This window comes from Convolutriloba macropyga, chromosome 8 (assembly GCF_964194025.1).
Source record: "Convolutriloba macropyga chromosome 8, txConMacr16.3, whole genome shotgun sequence".
NCBI classification, from domain to species: domain Eukaryota; kingdom Metazoa; phylum Xenacoelomorpha; order Acoela; family Convolutidae; genus Convolutriloba; species Convolutriloba macropyga.
In genome coordinates, this window is record NC_134475.1 from 64650256 (window position 1) to 64668205 (window position 17950).

At 37.3% G+C, this 17950-nt stretch overlaps 1 protein-coding gene across 1 annotated transcript in view; it reads right to left on the minus strand.

Annotated features, from left to right (window-relative positions):
• Positions 1-4065: 4065 nt before the first annotated feature.
• Positions 4066-17950, minus strand: part of LOC142345136 (uncharacterized) — a 37504-nt gene continuing 23619 nt past the window's right edge. The window contains exons 4-5 of the mRNA XM_075397223.1: positions 16501-16533; positions 4066-4595 (exon numbers count right to left, since the gene is read on the minus strand). Coding sequence (XP_075253338.1) covers positions 4405-4595; positions 16501-16533 — 224 coding nt within the window. The 3' untranslated portion in view covers positions 4066-4404. The remainder of the gene's footprint in view (positions 4596-16500; positions 16534-17950) is intronic.

Here is a 17950-nt window from a genome sequence, read left to right on the forward strand (position 1 = left end):
TGGCACAAATACATAGTACTTATATACCACAAATGTGATCTAAACAACGGAAGTTAGCCCAATGTTAAAAAAACTTTAAAACCAATATTATAAAAAACAAAATTTTTAAAAACTTCTTGTAATTTGAGATTCTGCGCTTGAAAAGCTTTCTAATGATACTACTCACAACTCTCTACGATGAATACATAATCGGCCAAAAACTGACTGAAGAAAAAAGCTCAGTTGAGCATATAGTTCCTCTCCCATTGAAGTAGGTAGGAACAATTATTTTTATTTGTAATTGGACAAACACAATTTCCTGAACATATTGGGATTTGTTCTGCTAAACCTTTTTTTCAAGTTTTTATATACTTAACCATACTTTATGAAGATTTCAGGATAAAAACCCAAGCCATTTCATTCTTTTTTGTTCATTTTTGCAACAATAATTGCCCCGAAAACTGAATGCTAAATTTCATCCAATTGCAAAGGAGGCTGTTTGGGATGCCGCCATCCAGCAAGGTGAACTGTAATTACACTTCAATCTGGTTCCTACTAATTTATTTCAAAAAATGCTTAGACTGCCAAAACGTTTGTACGCTGCAGACCACCTTTCAGTTCTGGACAGGTTTCAGTTTTTGTAACCTCAGCCACTGGTTCCGGTAGCTGTCAAATTTTCACAGATAAGTCATACAATGCTTTATGACGACCTTAAACCCGCAACCCGATAATTTTAGAAAATAATGTCTCATAAAGGAAAACCCGCTAACGAAAATCTGTGGCACATAACGTGAATTGTTTTCTCTGTCTTTGTTTTTAAAATCTTATAATTTTGAATGATATTTTTTCTATAAAAATGTGTGAACCTCCATTGAAAATTAAACACTTAGATTAGGGAAATCTATGTTGCAAATAGACTGTTTAAAGAGTTTTTGCTTTTATTATGTAACTCTTTCAGAATATAATTACACACGAACATGAATTAATATGCATTGGCTACAATGCAGTCCTGCTAGTTTCAGGCATTTTACGCCATTTTCGTCCATATTTGTTAAAAAAGTGACATGAAAACAATTTTACTCGTACCGAACTCCAAGTGTAAATCAGTACTGTGCAATTGTAAATGCAAGTCTCCTATGTATGTTTTGCTCGCTTTCTTGCTTGAAATTCGTTTCTTTCAAGCGAATATTAACGGTGCAAAAGTATAACTTTCAACAGTCTGGAAGGACAAACGTCTACGGAACGAGAGATTGTGGGTTAAATTTTTAAACGAAGTGCAAATAAAGTTTTAAAATAAAGAGATCTGAAACCCGTAATTTGATAGTTTTGCAAGTTTTTGTCTCAACAAGGAGAAAACACCAAGAGGTTGTGGCATTTTACTGACCTGAGTAGTTTCACTGTTTCATTTAGAACGACTTGTAGTTCCAAATCACTTGTTGTTTTTGTGTATGAAGATTGTGATCTTCCATTGAATATTTAACCGTTGGATTAGGAACGTCCAATTGTACATTGACTGTTTAAAAAGATTATGCAATCTCTGTAGAAATCCGTTAAAATCTAAAAACACACAAAACTGTCAGATATCTTTTAAGTTCTACACTTTAGCTGCTAAAGAGTGTTGATAAGATATTTGTTTTAGATGGAAGGTAGTAAAAATCTGAGCAACTGAGCAGAAGGAATGATTATAACTAATGGTTAAAACTGTTCAGATAAATATAATGTTTCTTTTTTTCGTTTTCTCGATTGCTCATTTTTCAGCGTTGACAAATTGATTAGACAAGAATTTGGATTTGCTTCAAAGATATATGACCAACAAACTAAATAACATAGATAAAAAATTATTTCATTCAAATTTTCCGACCATATCTGTTGGAAAAACTTAAAAGTGCGTCTCAAACAAATCATTTTTCCCTATGGTATAGCATAGTTTATTGTTACTTTTCCGCAATTACAGTTTCATTATTTTTAGAATTTTGAACGATCGTCAATCTTTGTTTTATCATTTTTTGCATATCAATTTTTTCTTACCTTTTTTTGTCTTCACAAATGAAAGTAAAAGCATTCATATATCAACAATTCTTAGAAATGAACCGGAAACTAAAGACGTGTTTTAGTGCTCAATGGTTTTGTGACAACTAACTAATTTTGTGAGTTTTTCAGCTACCTGCCCTTGAAATTTTTGATCATTATATGTAGGCGTTATTACCTCATATTATATATAGCGTTACGACAAAAAATAATGGCAGAATTTACAAGTACAAGTTAAAAAAAATTTGTCTGAATTGATTTACGACTGTTCTACTGAAACCTACATTGGAAAGTCTTGGAAATTCAAATGCTGAAGATAACGTTTCCGTTTTCAAAGCTCTCGAAATTGTTTCAAAATTCCTGAAATAACGCGCATTACCGAGCCTCATTAATGTTATAAGGCAAAAAATTTTTTGTCGTGCAGCCATTCTAATATCTCACTATTTTCGCGTTTCAGGATGAATGGAGTTTCAGGTACTTTTGTTATTTTTAAAATCTATACAGATTATTTTTTCCAAATTTAACATTAGGTCTCAGGTTTTCTTCATAATGATTTCTTTCAAAATGTTTTCACTAGAAAAAATTTCAGAACCTTCTGATTTTTTTTAATTCTTTGCAGTTAAGGACACCATTCAAAGAAAATTGCTGCCTCAAATTTTAATTCGAAGTCTTTCCCTATTCTCTTATCTTGAGGAATATAGGTTATCTTGTAGGAATGTGGCAAAAAATTCTGCCAGAAGATGCATCGTCTTGAAAAAATCTGCCAGACTTCTACTCCGACTAGGGTTGCAAAATTGACTGTCAATTAGTTTTTTTAAGAAAGGTACTCCTAATATGCCTGACTCTATCGCAGAAATAAAGGTGGAATTTCTACTTAAGAAATCTACACAAAGTTAATCTGTAATATACTAAAAAATAGATTATCAAATATATCAACTTCAACATAATCCATCTATATCAAAATAATATCGTTTCTATCTAAATAACAGGTTTACAGAATCTGATTAAAAATGTATGCTATAAAAAATTAGGCTTAATAACCCGGGTCGAGGTATTTTCAAAAAATAATGTAAGATTAGCGGTGAATAGCGGTGAAAAAAATTTTTTCACCGCAAAGCTCCCCCATCTTTTAGCGTTGAATGCGGTGAAAGCGGTGAATTTCAGTAGGATTTGCGGTTTTTGGCGGTAAATTTTTTTTCACCGAATTCGCCGGGTTTCTTGCAAAAAAACGACCGTACACGGGTTCGAACCACTCACCTTCTTGTTATTCCACTGCGCCATCTGTCACTTACTTAATTCATAATTCTTGTGAATTTAAGATAAGCGTTTAAGCGTTTGAATTCGGCGGTGAATGTTTGTAAGGTTTGCGATTTTAGCGGTGATTATTTTTTCACCGCATTCTGCTGGTAGCGGTGAAAAAAAATTCACTGCTTAAATATTTTTTGTCACCGCATTCATCGCATTGAGCGCAAATCTTAATTTTTTACTCAAATTCACCGCAAATCTTACATCTTTTAGCAATTTTTAGCGGTGACACCTCGACCTGGAAAGCGATAATGCTAAAAGTCAGAAATGTACAAATTTAACCGATCAGAAATTTTAATCCAGAGGTAGATGTAGAATTGGAAATGTTTAATCAACCCACCTCCCCCTCACCACGTTAGTATGCGGCCATCTGTAATAAATTTTTTACTTCAAAAAATTTTATACTATTGGTCGTTTTAATTAAAGGCTGCATAATTCATAATCTATGTAAAAACCTCGCCATGGTTTGCTCAGACAAGGTTAAGAAAACAGAGTTTGTTCACGATTTTTTGTTCGGGGGTGGGGGGAGAGGGGTGGGTTCTCAGGCCTCTCATCCCCCCCCCCCCTCCATCCCCCCTCCCATCCCCTCCCCTCCATCCCCCCTTCCATCCCCCCCCCCCCCCCCCCCGAGGTCTCTACCTCCTCCCCGAGCTCAGTGGGAATATAACTTCTACGCCGCCTCATGCTTATCTGCTGTTTTCCTACATAATAATATGCTACATTACCACAACAAAAACAACACGCAGTTCCTAATTACAGGGATGGGGTGATATAAAAACATCGGTGAGGTGGGGGGGGGGAGAAAAGATCGTGTTAAGGTTGTATAACCTATATCAGTGTAAAATCATGCTCTAGGTTGTTCACATAGATTTATGGAAACAAAAGATTGCCCTCGGGTAAAACAGATCCGATCAGAGGAAAAAGTCGGGAGGAAGCATAATGAGCCTCGCGTCAAATTTTTGAGGGGGAAGAGTGAATCCGTCGATTTTTAAGTTGGTTGGTCTGAGGTATTAATTTTTTCCTCCGTATAAAGCTTTGTTGGTCTTTTTGAGTCCTCCAGCTAATCAATTTGTCACTTTTCGCTAGTTTCACCTAGCCAGTCTTTTGCAAAAGAATGTCTTGATCATTTTCAATGCTGCTAATGTTGTTTTGTTTGTTCTTGTTGATTTGTTTGTTTTTCTTGTACCAAGAGTGGATGACTTTGAGGAGTAGACAGGCCATTCCTCCGATGAAACTGAGAGACAACTGGGACCTTCGCATTCCCATCCACCTACCCTGACTGTCTAAAACAATTGAAGTCTAAAACTGAAGTCAAAAACAATTGTTAAAAATGTTGTTTTTAATATATTTTTTTCCATAAAAGGGTAATCGGTTTTCCCCTTGAGTGCTTATCTTTCAAAAAAATTTCAAAAAATTTTGGTATCGCAACAAGATTATGGTTAGTTTAACTTGTACCACAAAATTGGTTACTTTTCCTTCAGCATTGAACATAGTTAATACAAAATTTCAATTTGACCCGGGTCGAGACCGAATGGTTAACTTGTAGGAAATTGTAAGATGGTTAACTTGTTTCTTGATAGTTCGTTCCCGTCGAGCTCAATTCTCATTGGTTAGTACAATATAACATCCTGTCATTTACCATAGAAAGAGCGAGGGAGTTAGTTGCTCAATTTGGATAACAAAATCTGATGCGAATTAGGTTGACAAAATGGTTCCTCATCAATTTTATCAATTTTATTAACTCATGAGGTCCTTTTGCAATTAGATTAACATATAGGACATCTCAATAAGCTTCTTCCCGACAACTTTTTCAAAAATTTTTTTGTAAGTCTCTGCTCTCCTTCGAATTCGAATGAATTTTCTTCTTCATACGGCAGAATTTCCTCCCAATAATTTGTTTAAACCTCTTTATCAAATACATTTGAAAAAGTTTATGATTTCTGTTCGCAAGTTTCCAGAATCTTCATTATTTGTCGTAAACATCTGTTTACATTCCCATCTTGTGAAGTTTCATCGTTTCCATTTTAATACAATAGCGACAGAAAGATTATCTTTTAAGAACTTATGTGGACACAAATGTTTTAGGCCGAATGGTTAACTTGTGAGAACTTTACGTTGATTGGTTAATTTGCAAGAACTTGGGAGTTTTTGGAAGATAAACTTGCAAGGCTATGCATCGCCTTGTAAAAACTTGCAGGAAACCTGCAAGTTCTTACGAGTTAACCATTCGATTTCAACCCGGGGAGGGTAGTTAAAATAGAATTGCCCACCCATTATTAAGAACCATTAATCGTGTTAGATCGCTTAAAAAACTTTAAAAAATAAGTTTAAAAGAAAAACATGTTTCCCCAATTTTTTCGAAAAAGTCGGATACTATTTAGTTTGGGTTTTTGAATTAAAAGTTGCATAGCATGACGCTCATTGCTTTCATTAAATACCATATTAATCTGATAGTCATAATAACTAGCTTGTATTAATGATTTGAAAAAAAATTCGAACTTATAGGCCTTTGGTTCATTATGATTTACTTTTTCTATCTTATAGATCTTTCAAGAACGCTAGTCAAACAGAATTAGGGCGCTTCAAGATAGTCCAACAGTCTTTCTGCTGTACAGCAGAGGTAAATCCGCTGCTCTCCAATCAATGAACAGGAAATTTTTATACCGACCAGTTCATTTTAAGTGGTTTATACGATGCCGAGGTACTAAGTTGTGCAATTCGCTTTTGAAAAATTATAACCGCTATACTTTAGATTACCGTTGCATTAAACTTTGTTTTTTGGTCCAAATAACGACTCGCTCAGTTTTGCTGAAAAGTAATATTATTTTCTTGAACTACTCAACAAATTCCTATCAATTATTCAAATAAGTTTTCTGAGTTTTAATTACTAACTCAGACAAAAACTTAAACGGTAGGATGCTCACTGTTTATATTTATAAACAAATCTAAAAGGCAACAGTCGGTTTCAGAACAGAACGTAATTCAGAGAAGAGAATTCATCTTTTGCCATAAGCGGGCTTGAATTATTAGTCAAACAGACGTCTTTCGGTAGTCACTGGGGCCAAAGCCATACAGACAAAGTAGCATCTGGGTTTTTGATTCGGAAAACTCAAATCTGTCAACTGTAAATCTATATTACACCGCTTGTTACTTTTATTGAACTGATCATAAATCTTTCGTCTGTCAAAGAAAAGGAAGTTTCAAGTCACTTTGATATCAATCATCTCAAGTTACCTAAATTTTCAATAATAAAAGACGATGGTAAGAGAAACTACAAAATTCACGCTAGCAAGACACAGCAATTTGATGCTCAAAGGAGATCGTGAAAACCCACATTTTATATCAATTTATAAATCAAAACACTAGGTTTTCGCTCCTCTCTTGTGCTGGTTTCAGTTCTATCTATAGTCCTCTATTTTTTTGTTGTACATGTCAATTCTCAACCATTGATTCGGTTAACCAAACTATGGCGACATAACTCCGAAACTTCACTTTTTCCATGCAAAATTAACGTCAAGAGTTTGTGGTTAAACAAGTAAACTATTCATAGAATATTCAAAACACATGTCAGCATTTCGATGTAGAACTGACGTATTAATCTATATTAAGATAAAGCGTACTACGTGTTTTTATACCTATGAACGAAATGTGTCGGCATATAGTGAATCAAATTTGCGATGCATGCGTCTCTAAATTTTTGCTCCTTCAATAAAATAAAAGTTTGCGGATATTAGTTATGCTCGGCCTCCACATCCCCGACCCTGTTTTCCATTTCGAAAACAGCTGTCCTATTTGGTAGCGCAGGAGCAAATTTCACTACTGCTCTCTTTTAAAATTCGTCTTTTGTCCAAATTATCACTGATTGAACCACATCATGAGACGTGTCAATGGTCTCCGTAACTTGAGCCAGTTTATAATAGCCGCGTTGTCACTGTCTTCGACCATCCAAGCGCGTTCGCCTTTTTCGAGGTTTTCGTTTGCCGTGCATCGATTTTTTTGACGATTTTTCAGATTTGGCAAATAATGTTTCCCAAATCTATCCCAATGCAGATTTGCACAATCTTGACCTTGTCGAAATTGATTCGACGATCACCAAATTTGCGTTGCATGCGTCTCTAAATTTGCTCCTTTTATTAAATAAAAATTTGAGGAATTTAGTTATGCTAGGCCTTCACGGGAAGTCTTTAATTCCTTTTATATGCTGTTACGACATTCTCTACTAAGGTTCCAAAATTACAAAATGACCATGAATAGAATTAACTGAGGCTCAATAATTTTGGGCAAGAATAAAACCACCTACTCTTTATTTTTTTCAGTTGATAGTTATTTTTGCTAATAGGATTTTCGCGATTTCATTTTTTAACGCTGTCCACTCTGATTCAACAGAAACCCAAAAACATACGAGAAATAACAAAAACATTGGCATGCAATAGTCATCTGTTTTCATGAAATTGATCCAATAAGAATGATAAATTATCAGAAACTAAAACCTGCATTTGTTTTAGTTCTTTTTACTGTCAACTTAATAGAAAGAACCACTCTCGTTATGAAGTATGAACTGTTCAGTCAAATTTCACCAACTTTTTTCAAACATAAATTTTTCAAACTGCAAGCAACAACTGAGATTTACTACTTAAGTTTTTTGGGATAAAAGAAATTCCTCTGTTGAAAATCCTTGAAAACCAGGCTGAAGCAGGAGACGAAAGAGACAAGACCTGTGAATTAGGCGTTTAAAATGACAGTGTCTGTATGGAGTCGAAATCAAAAAATAGTCTGTTTAAGATCAGATTAGAGCGCACTTAGGTCTGATCGGAGACGATACAGAGTGCAAGTGAGTCTGATCAGAGACCAATTGGACTGCTATTGAACGTGGTCATAGAAGATTTAGCACACAAGTGGTTCTGCCCGGGTCGAGAAAAAATCGGAAAAATGTGTAAGATAAGCGGTGAAAAATTGGTTTTTTCATCGCAAATTTCGAAACTTTTTTACGGTGAAATGCGGTGAATGCGGTGAAATTATGTAAGTTCACCGCTACAGTAAGCGGTGAACTTACAAAAATTCACAACTTATGACCCCTTACTACAAGTTACCGTCCTTGCACGGACACGAACTTGTCATCTCCTAAATGTCAGCCACTTCTTCTGCCACTGCGCAACTTCTCGCTAAAAGCTATCAGATTTGTTTTGAATTTAAATCAAACTCACTCTACTTTTTGTAAAATATACGCGTTAAACTTTTGTAAGATTAAAGAAAATACAAATTTTAGCGGTGAAATGTGGTGATTTTTTCTAAGTTCAACGCTTACACTAGTGGTGAAATTACACAAAATCACCGCTTAAAAAAGCTTCAAAAAGATGTATGATTATTCGTGGGTAAATTTTCCGGGCGTCTTTTAATAAATGTATCTTAACTTCGTTGAACAAAAGACAATTCGAAGCATTTCCTAAGCGGTGAATTTATGTTATTTCACCGCATTCACTTCTGTTATCACACAATTTTAACACCTTTTTCTTAGCGGTGAATTTATGGAAGTTAACCACTAAGTTAAGCGGTGAATTTTTGCAATTTAATCGCATTCACGACTTATCTCACATAATCTGGACACTTTTTTTCAAAGCGGTGAATTTAAGTAATTTCACCGCTTAATTAAGCGATGAAATTATGTAACTTCACTGCTACCAGGCGATGAAGTTTTTTTCACCGCATTCACCGCCTGATTTATGTAATTTCACCGCATTCATCGCTTATCTTTCATAATTTTTGTTGAATGGCGGTGACACCTCGACCCGGGTGGTCCGAGACCAATTTGAGTGCAATTTTTCTTTCTCCATATCATGAAATTTTTCATTGAAAAAATGTCAATTTAGACAAAAGCATCTGATCGTAGAGCGAAATTTTAATCAGAGGTGATATGAAAGAGCACTTGTGTTGTACTTTTTTATTTTGCTGTGGTGATTCGCGGTGCGAGTATGCAGACGGAATGTTTATGAGCTATTCGCGGAGCGAGTTCTACTTTTAATTTTGTTTCGCTTACTTGCGGAGCGGGAGAACAAGAGACTGTTTTGCAAACTGAATTGAGTTGCATAAATTAGGAAGAATGAATTTAACAAATTGGAGCCACTTGGGCACAACGTGAATACGTGATCAGACATGTCTGATCACGAAACGGGAAACTATCAGACAGTGGAATGAAATCATATGATAAACAAATTGAACAAAGTTAGTGAATGTGAAAGTAAGGTGAAAGTAATTGAACTAATTTAAAGGCATCAAATAAATTTTACTGCAACAATTAAATAAATGAATAAATATATCACCAGGTATCACATACCCTTCACAGCAAGAAGAAAAATTGTAATATACCATTTTTCAGATATAATTATTAATAACAATATTTACAAATTAATACAAGGTCCCCGGTTAAATAGATCATATCAATATATTTGCTGGTTATCATAACTAAAAATACGATGATTAATACAATGTAAAATGTCTTTTCAGTTTTCGAGTTTTACAAGGTCCAATCTTCATTTTCAAAATCTTGTTCCTCTGCATCAAGAGCAGTCATTGTTCTAGCCAATGTCGGGGTGTCCGTCTCTAGCAAAGGTACATTTCGTACCGCGGGAGGCGAGACAGAACCAATCTGGGGTGACACGTTTTGCTCTTCGGGTTGGGTTTCCAAGATTTGTTGCACCGATTCGACAACTGTGACAGGTGGTGCAAAATTTTCGACATCATCCGCTCGTCGCGGTCGTTTAGGTGGTGGTAGGATGCCTGATACTGGAGGTGATGTTTCGAAACCATAATATGACGGGCTTCGCCTATTACGGTCTGATGATCGCGTTGAAGATGCTGTTGCGGGTGGATTGGTAGGCGCATTTGTAGTCGGTTCGCTGATCGCGAGTGGAAGTTGTGGGTTTCGGATCACGGCAAAATTTGGCAATTTTGGAACTCGCCCCCGCATCGCGCGTGAAATGTTTGAACGTTGTGAAGAGACTCCGCTGCCCGGCTCTCTCTTCCTGTGTTTCATTTTTTTATCACTCTTTTGCTTTCGGGTGAACTCTTTAATGTGGCTGTGGATCAGCTCTTCGACGATTTTCTCCCCAGAACGTGGCCCGCGTCTGTCAGCATATACTTTTAATGGAGTCTGACTCTCCTGTTGGGTGCCGAATTTGGCAATATCGCTATTGCGGACGGTAACAATTTGTTTGCCCGGCTCCTTGATGGTCGATGTGGTTGGGCTTACTTTGAGGATGTGCGACCCCGGGGCGAGAACCTCATAAAGACCTTCTAGTTTCTTCTTGGATCGCCTTTTGCCGTGAATTTTGCGGGCCAAGTTTAACTCTACCGATCGTTCTTTTAGGGGAATGGGGCGGATTGTTTTTGTTTTGAGGAATCTGGATTCGCCATCCGTGCTTGCCCTCTCTCTTGCTCTTGCTTCCTTTGTGACGCGTGTCATGCCCTTTTCGACTTCAATGTCGCTTCGGTAGCCACTTATCCATTTGTCATCGGGCAATATTTCCTCCGGCATCACTGTTTCTTCGTCTAAATAGTGATTTATGATACCCTTATACGACAAATTCATCAAATTCGGTTTAGTTGCGATCACGCTTAGCGGGGTATTAGGTTTTCTCCCAAAATGTGCTTCGAAGGGCGAGATCTTTGTTGTTCTTTGTTTACATATTCGCAATTGGTGAATGATTATCTTTAATGCATGCTTTACATGAAAGGCGTGTGCAGCTAATTTCTCTGCTTTGATACATGCGAGTCTATTCTTAATTGTTTGAATTAACCGTTCCACCAACCCAATAGCACGGTGATCATTTACAGGCGCTTCAATAATTTCAATGTTGTTTTTATTACAAAAAGTCTTTACTTGATGTCCAATTAAACATTTAGCTTGGTCTAAACGGATAGATCTTGGAATTCCGTGAGTTTCGATGTACATGTCCAAAAATTTTAGAACATTTGGTCCATTCGCTTTTTCGTAGATATATGCAGTTGGATATTTAGAAAAACGGTCAATTGCTGCGAAAAAATATACTTCATTGTTCTTTTCATCAAAAATTGGTCCTTCAAAATCGATTTGAATTTCCTGATTAGGTTCAACACATGGTATATGAGGAGTAAATTGCTAAGCGGGAATAACGGATTTTAGATTCTTACCAATTACTGTGCACGGTTTGCACTCATTGGCCTTGACTATTAGCTCCCGAAGCATGTAAGGCCACCAGCAATGTGTTGCCATACAAATCATGCCCCATGTACCCAGATGGCTGGCATGAATATCATCTATGAGTGCTTCGCGGAGCACGTTGGGGATGGTTACCTTCTCATCTATACATACGCACCCGGAGCGCACGTGAAGGTCCCTCCAGTACGAATGTATGTACGGGTTGATGGCTTTTAGTCGGGCTTCGTTATTTGTCAGTATGCAATTCCTGACTTCTTTTAAGACGGCATCTTTGCTAGTTAGAGAAGCGATGAGTGTTTTATTGAATATCTTTGATACTATATATTCAAACGTGGGGACGTGCGGGCTCGGCGTTAACGGGGTACTAGCATTCGATGAATGGGTTGGGGATGTTGGGGTTATGTTTTGTGCCATGCTTGTTGCCGGCGGAGTACTAATGTTTTGCGGACGTTGATTTGCTGTGCGGGGTGTAGATGTTGAATTAGATCGCGTACTCGCGGTGCGCGTGACATTTTCACTGGTTGAGGGTTGATCCGCTGCGCGGGATGTATCGTTGAATTGTACTCTGGTTATTCTTTTCTTTGACGGCATACTGTTGGCTATTAAATTGATGTCTTTAATTATGGATGATGATGTAGTTAAGTTTTTGAGATTAGAAGGATACGACTGAATTCTAGATCGACAAGGGGCAAAAAGCACTGATTTTAATTCTGGGTGGTGACTTTTGGAGTTATCTTCGGAATGTGATTCGATTGGCGGGATTTGTAATTGAGTAATTTGATGCTTGCGCTGCGCGTATGTCACTTTATTCCTAATTTGGATTAATTGTTTGTTATTACTGGTATTTTGCAGAGCGAGAGGAGTGCTAAGTGGATTTTGAGACGCGAGTGGTGCATATTTTAAATTGTTTAATTGGTAAATACTATTTGAGGCATGATTTCGCGGAGCGAGTGAATGACTAAATACATGTTCGCATACTTGCATAGCGCGTGTGCTAATTGAATTTATTGAGTTATTAAGAGACTCAAATTTAGGTGTGATTTGGTGTGCGTAGTTATATGTTTCAATTTTAGGTGTGCTTTGCGGGTCGAGTGTGTGATTTGTTAGTAACTGGTGTAAATGTGATGCGGGGTGTTCAGTTTTTAATTCTAATGTGTTAATTGATTTCGAGATTAGTTTCAACTTTGCGACTATAAATTCTTCATCATATGTGGAGACCTTTTTAGCTTTTTGAGATGGATTGCGGGAAATATAATCTACCAAACCCATTTTTGCCCCAGGAAGGTGTTCAATATCAAATTGAAAAGGGAGAAGACGATCTACCCATCGGGTTAATCTACTGTTGTAGGATTTATTAGATCTGTGTTCTTTCATAATTGAGAGAAGTGCTCTGTGATCAGTAATTACTTTAAATTGTTTTCCATACAGATAATTTTTGAAATATTCTGTTGACCAGACTACAGCCAAAAGTTCAAGTTCGTTTACACTATAGCGTTCCTCGCATGAGTTTAAAAATCGAGACGCGAACGCAATTGGTTTCCACCCATCTACAGTTAATTGTTCGAGTGCCGCACCAAGACCTGACCGAGATGCGTCGCATTTCACACGTGTTTCGAGTTGCGGGTTGTAGTGACTATTAGCAGTAGCGTTCGCTATGCGAGTTTTTATTTCTTGGAAACATTTTTCATGTTCAGTCGTCCAAATGAATTTTGAAGACTTTCTCAGTAGCGGACGAAGGGGATGGCTTATTTGGGCTAAATTTGGGATGAATTTCCCAATATAATGAACGGATCCCAAAAATGAACGGAGTTTCTTTAACGTTTTCGGTGCATCAAGAGCCAAAATTGCCGCAGTCTTAGATTCGAGAGGCGAGATACCCTCTTGTGATATATGATACCCAAACCAGTCAATTTCTAGTTTTCCAAAGTGACATTTAGGTAAATTTATCCTAAGGTTTTCATCATCTAAACGTTGTAGGCACTTCATGACGTAATTTTTGTGATTATTCAAAGACCCTTTGCTAACAATTAAAATATCATCCAGAAAGCAATATGTATTTTCCAACCCAATTAAAGTATAATCCATAGCTTTTTGAAATTCTGCTGGCATATCTGTAAGTCCGTAAAATCGTGTTTGAAATCTATACGTGCCAGTCATATCACCACTAATTATATTAAAGTTGCAATGATTAGCTGTATTAACATCCAAATTCAATTGACTGTATGCGTATTTCAAATCGATCGTAGAAAAGTAAGTTGTGTTTTGCGAGGCGGGAGCGCTTATCTGTTGAGAAATTGATTCAATGAGCGTATCAATATTCGGCATTTGATATTTGTTTTTGTGGATAGCTTTATTTAAAACTTTTGAATCCAATGCAAGCTTTATCGTTTGGTCTTTTTTAACAGTCACCACAATAGGTGAAATGAAATAATTTTCTGGGCAGCTTGACAGTTTTATAATGTGTTTTTCGGCTAATAATTTTCGAAGTTCTGTATTAACTTTGTCTTGGAGATTGATAGGAATTCGTCTACCTTTTTGGTGTCTAGCTTGGAAATTCTTGTGAAATTTAGATTTTGCTACATGACTTTTTGATCGTCCGATGCGTGATACCAAACCAGGGAATTTTTTGGCTATTTGCTCTTTAAATTCCGAGGATGCAATGTTATTGACATAATTACCTTTTTGAAGTGTAGATTGTGTTACTGCAAGTCCAAGTTGGTCGAACAAATCACGACCTATTGAGGACTTTAAGCCGTCAGCAACAACGGTGAAGGTTGCTGTGTCGCATACCCTTCCTTTGCTTGTGATCGGAGCTTGGATTTTTCCCACTACCTGTATTGGCTCGTTAGAGAAGTTTCGTAGTTGTGCTGGTGACGATTCGTGGATCCAGAAAGCGCGGGGGCTGTTCTGTACTACTTGCGACGCGAGTGAATGATGCAATATACTGCATGCACTCCCGGAGTCCAAGAGCAGAGTTGTATTAACGTTTCCAATCTTGAGTGGCATATTGAGGGGTTCAACTTTCTCTACTGTGGATTCAATCATGGCAACTAAGTTGTCCTCTTCGCCGCTGCTGTAATCAGATTCATAGAGTTTTGGTGGTTGAACAAAATTTACTGAGTCCTCTGGATGTGGATCTTCTTCCACTACCCGAACCATCTTTTTCTTGGTATCTTGTGGTTTTGTATTGATGGTCTTTTGTTGTTTGCGGCAGACTTTCGCAAAGTGGTTTAGCAATCCGCAATTGTTGCACGTCTTTCCTTTTGCGATGCGTTTTTCGCGATGATTTGGGAGCCAAACTCCGCCACAGTTGGAACAATAGAGTGTTGATCTATTATTCTGTTTTGCAACATTGTTATTGTTGTTCAGCCAATACGGTCTTCGTGGATTGTTGTTGAATTGGACGGCATTTACGTTCGCCGGGACAACAGTTTTGTTATGCTGTTGAATTTGGTGTTGATTTCGCATTCCGAGTTCCATGTTGATTGCTAATTCCAATGCCTGACGCGGTTCCACAGTTTGTTTTAGTAGCTCTTTTTGAATCTCGGGGTCGATTAGGTTTGTGATGAACACATCGCGTATCAGAGTTTCTTCTTTGTTCTCAAAGTCGCAGTTTTCTGCCAGTTCTTTTAATTTACCGTAGAAGTGTTCAACAGTTTCCCCCCTGAGTTGTTTTGTAATCAGAAAGACGTGTCTATTGAATGTTATGTTGCGCGGGCGGATGAATGCTTCTTCTACGATTTTCCAGAAATCAAGAGTTGATAGTGTATCTATCATAATTTGCGGGTTCTTACATATTAAGATACGGCGTCCCTCTATTCCAATACTCAAGTAGAGAAGGGATACTGGTTTTCGGTCCGCCAACGACCACGGTTTGTCACCACACATTATGCCTATCTCGATGAGTCGTTGGCATTTGTTTTGACAATTCATCTTTTGTTGCGCGTTGCGCGCGTTCCTTTCCCTCTCTGATTGTGCAGATGCACCCACAATAGTCTCTTCATAGATGGGTTCCAAGGGTAGCTCCACCATTTCAGGCTTTGGGCCGAGTAGCGTGTCCAAAATGATATTCTCTTTGGCTAAGAGTGCTAATTTGTATTGAACTCTCCACTTCTCCCAGCGAAGTGGTGGGTCCGGTGTCGGATTGTCCCAGAAAGGGTCGATTCCAAGAGGTGTTCTTTTCGTTGCTGGCTGCGCCATGTCGTGCTTTATTATTTTGCTGTGGTGATTCGTGGTGCGAGTATGCAGACGGAATGTTTATGAGCTATTCGCGGAGCGAGATCTACTTTTACTTTTGTTTCGCTTACTTGCGGAGCGGGAGAACAAGAGACAATTTTGCAAACTGAATTGAGTTGCATAAATTAGGAAGAATGAATTTAACAAATTGGAGCCACTTGGGCACAACGTGAATACGTGATCAGACATGTCTGATCACGAAACGGGAAACTATCAGACAGTGGAATGAAATCATATGATAAACAAATTGAACAAAGTTAGTGAAGGTGAAAGTAAGGTGAAAGTAATTGAACTAATTTAAAGGCATCAAATAAATTTTACTGCAACAATTAAATTAATGAATAAATATATCACCAGGTATCACAACTTGGATGGACCAGAGACACTTTCGAACGCACTTCGAACGTAGAAATTATTTTGTGCGACTTGGCGGAGGTTGTTTCGGTCTGGCACGGTTTGATACGGGGTCATTTTTATCATGAGACCCCAACATGAGAAATTCCCAAAGATGAAAAACATCAATTTTTAAAAGCGCCGCCTTATGTTGTTGTTAATCTGAACAGGAAACCCTTCAGTACGCAAATAGAAAGAAGTGATTCGGGCTCTTGTTTTTTAAATCCTTGTGAAAAGTTGACAATTCAGCTACATGTGCATTTGAGTGGAATTATGTATTTATATAACAGATGCAGAGTGAATTTTATTTGAGGCAACAATTTACAATCATAGTGGGTTACTTGTTTTCTCTTCCCAATTCTTACCTGTGAGGCCCAATATGTGCGTGAAGGATTGGCCTAAATTAACTGACAGGTTGAAAAACCTAAATTGATCGGGTGAACGCTCAAAAGAGTTCTGCGCCCTGAAAATTGTCGGAAAATATAGGTAAACATTTAAGTGGAACATTTGCAGGTAATAAAAACAGATGAATTACCTGCGAAATAACGCTGGAGCAAATTTCCTAAAAAAATTAACTAAAAGTTAACTAGAAATTGCTTATAAAATAAGGAATACTAAATTAGCAATATAATCATTTGGCCATGCCTCGCGGCATCATGCATCATGCATTTCTTATGCTTAAATCTGACAAAATTCTCAACGCGGGGGGCCATGGCCAGGCCTCAGTGGCCCGTGGGACTTGATATGAAACTATCACAACCGAACGTGGGATGTGGGATTAATTTGTCCATTTAATTATGACAAAACATGCCATTAACGTGACCACCCCCCCCCCCCCCCCCCCCCTCTTCATTGCCTCCCATGAAAAAAAAATTTTAAACTTGTAGTGAGGTCGAAGGAAACTGTTGATGATTCAATGTACAGCAATTTTGTTGATATTTTTGACAACAGTGCTGAACATTCTACGTAAAATTAGTGTTGTTTGATGCTTGTACAAAACTTACTTTAAATTATTTATTTGGTTTAATATTTTAAATACTTTAGCTGTTTGGAATAGTTTATATTGTCGCTGGAAAAAATATATATTACTATGTAGATAAAAAGTACTGCTTCTTGAGTAATTCCACTCGGAAGCCCAAGTGCCATTCACGGCCATGTTTTAATGGTTTTAAAGGCGAGTGGACATTTGCGACAGTAACCAAAGTTAGTTTAAATTTGCTTCAAGTTTGAAATGATCTGCTACACTTTTTCGTAGTTCTTTTAAAGCGCGTAGACAACAGTGACAAGATTTCAACAATGTTGTATAATTCCACAATCAAAAATTGTCAATATTTCTGTTACGTAGTAAATGAACGAATTATTAGCCAATCAGAATTGAGTATTTAGATTCGAATTTAAATGGGCATAAAACGTTCTAATATACATAGAAAGTTCCGAAAAGTTCATTTAACCTAATTTTAAGTAAATATAACCATGATATGTATCGATTAAGCTGGTTTTCGGCTCAATATTTTTAGGTTTTCTAGACAATTGCCGATTGAATACGAACTGATTTTGACGTCAATGACATCAGACAAAAAACCAGTAAAAGAGCATCGAAAAAACCTTGCCGTCTAAGCTTTCACTTGTGGCTATGATCATCGCTAATGCTTGTACGTTACAATTATACGTTGTTCCTTTACTATACGTTGCTATATGTCGATTATAGAGTTAAATTCAAAGAGCTTTCCGGACTACAGTTCCCGTTTACTGAGTTAATATTGGTGCCGCTCCTTACTTGAGCCGCCTTTAGTCCACATGGATTGAACACAGCTT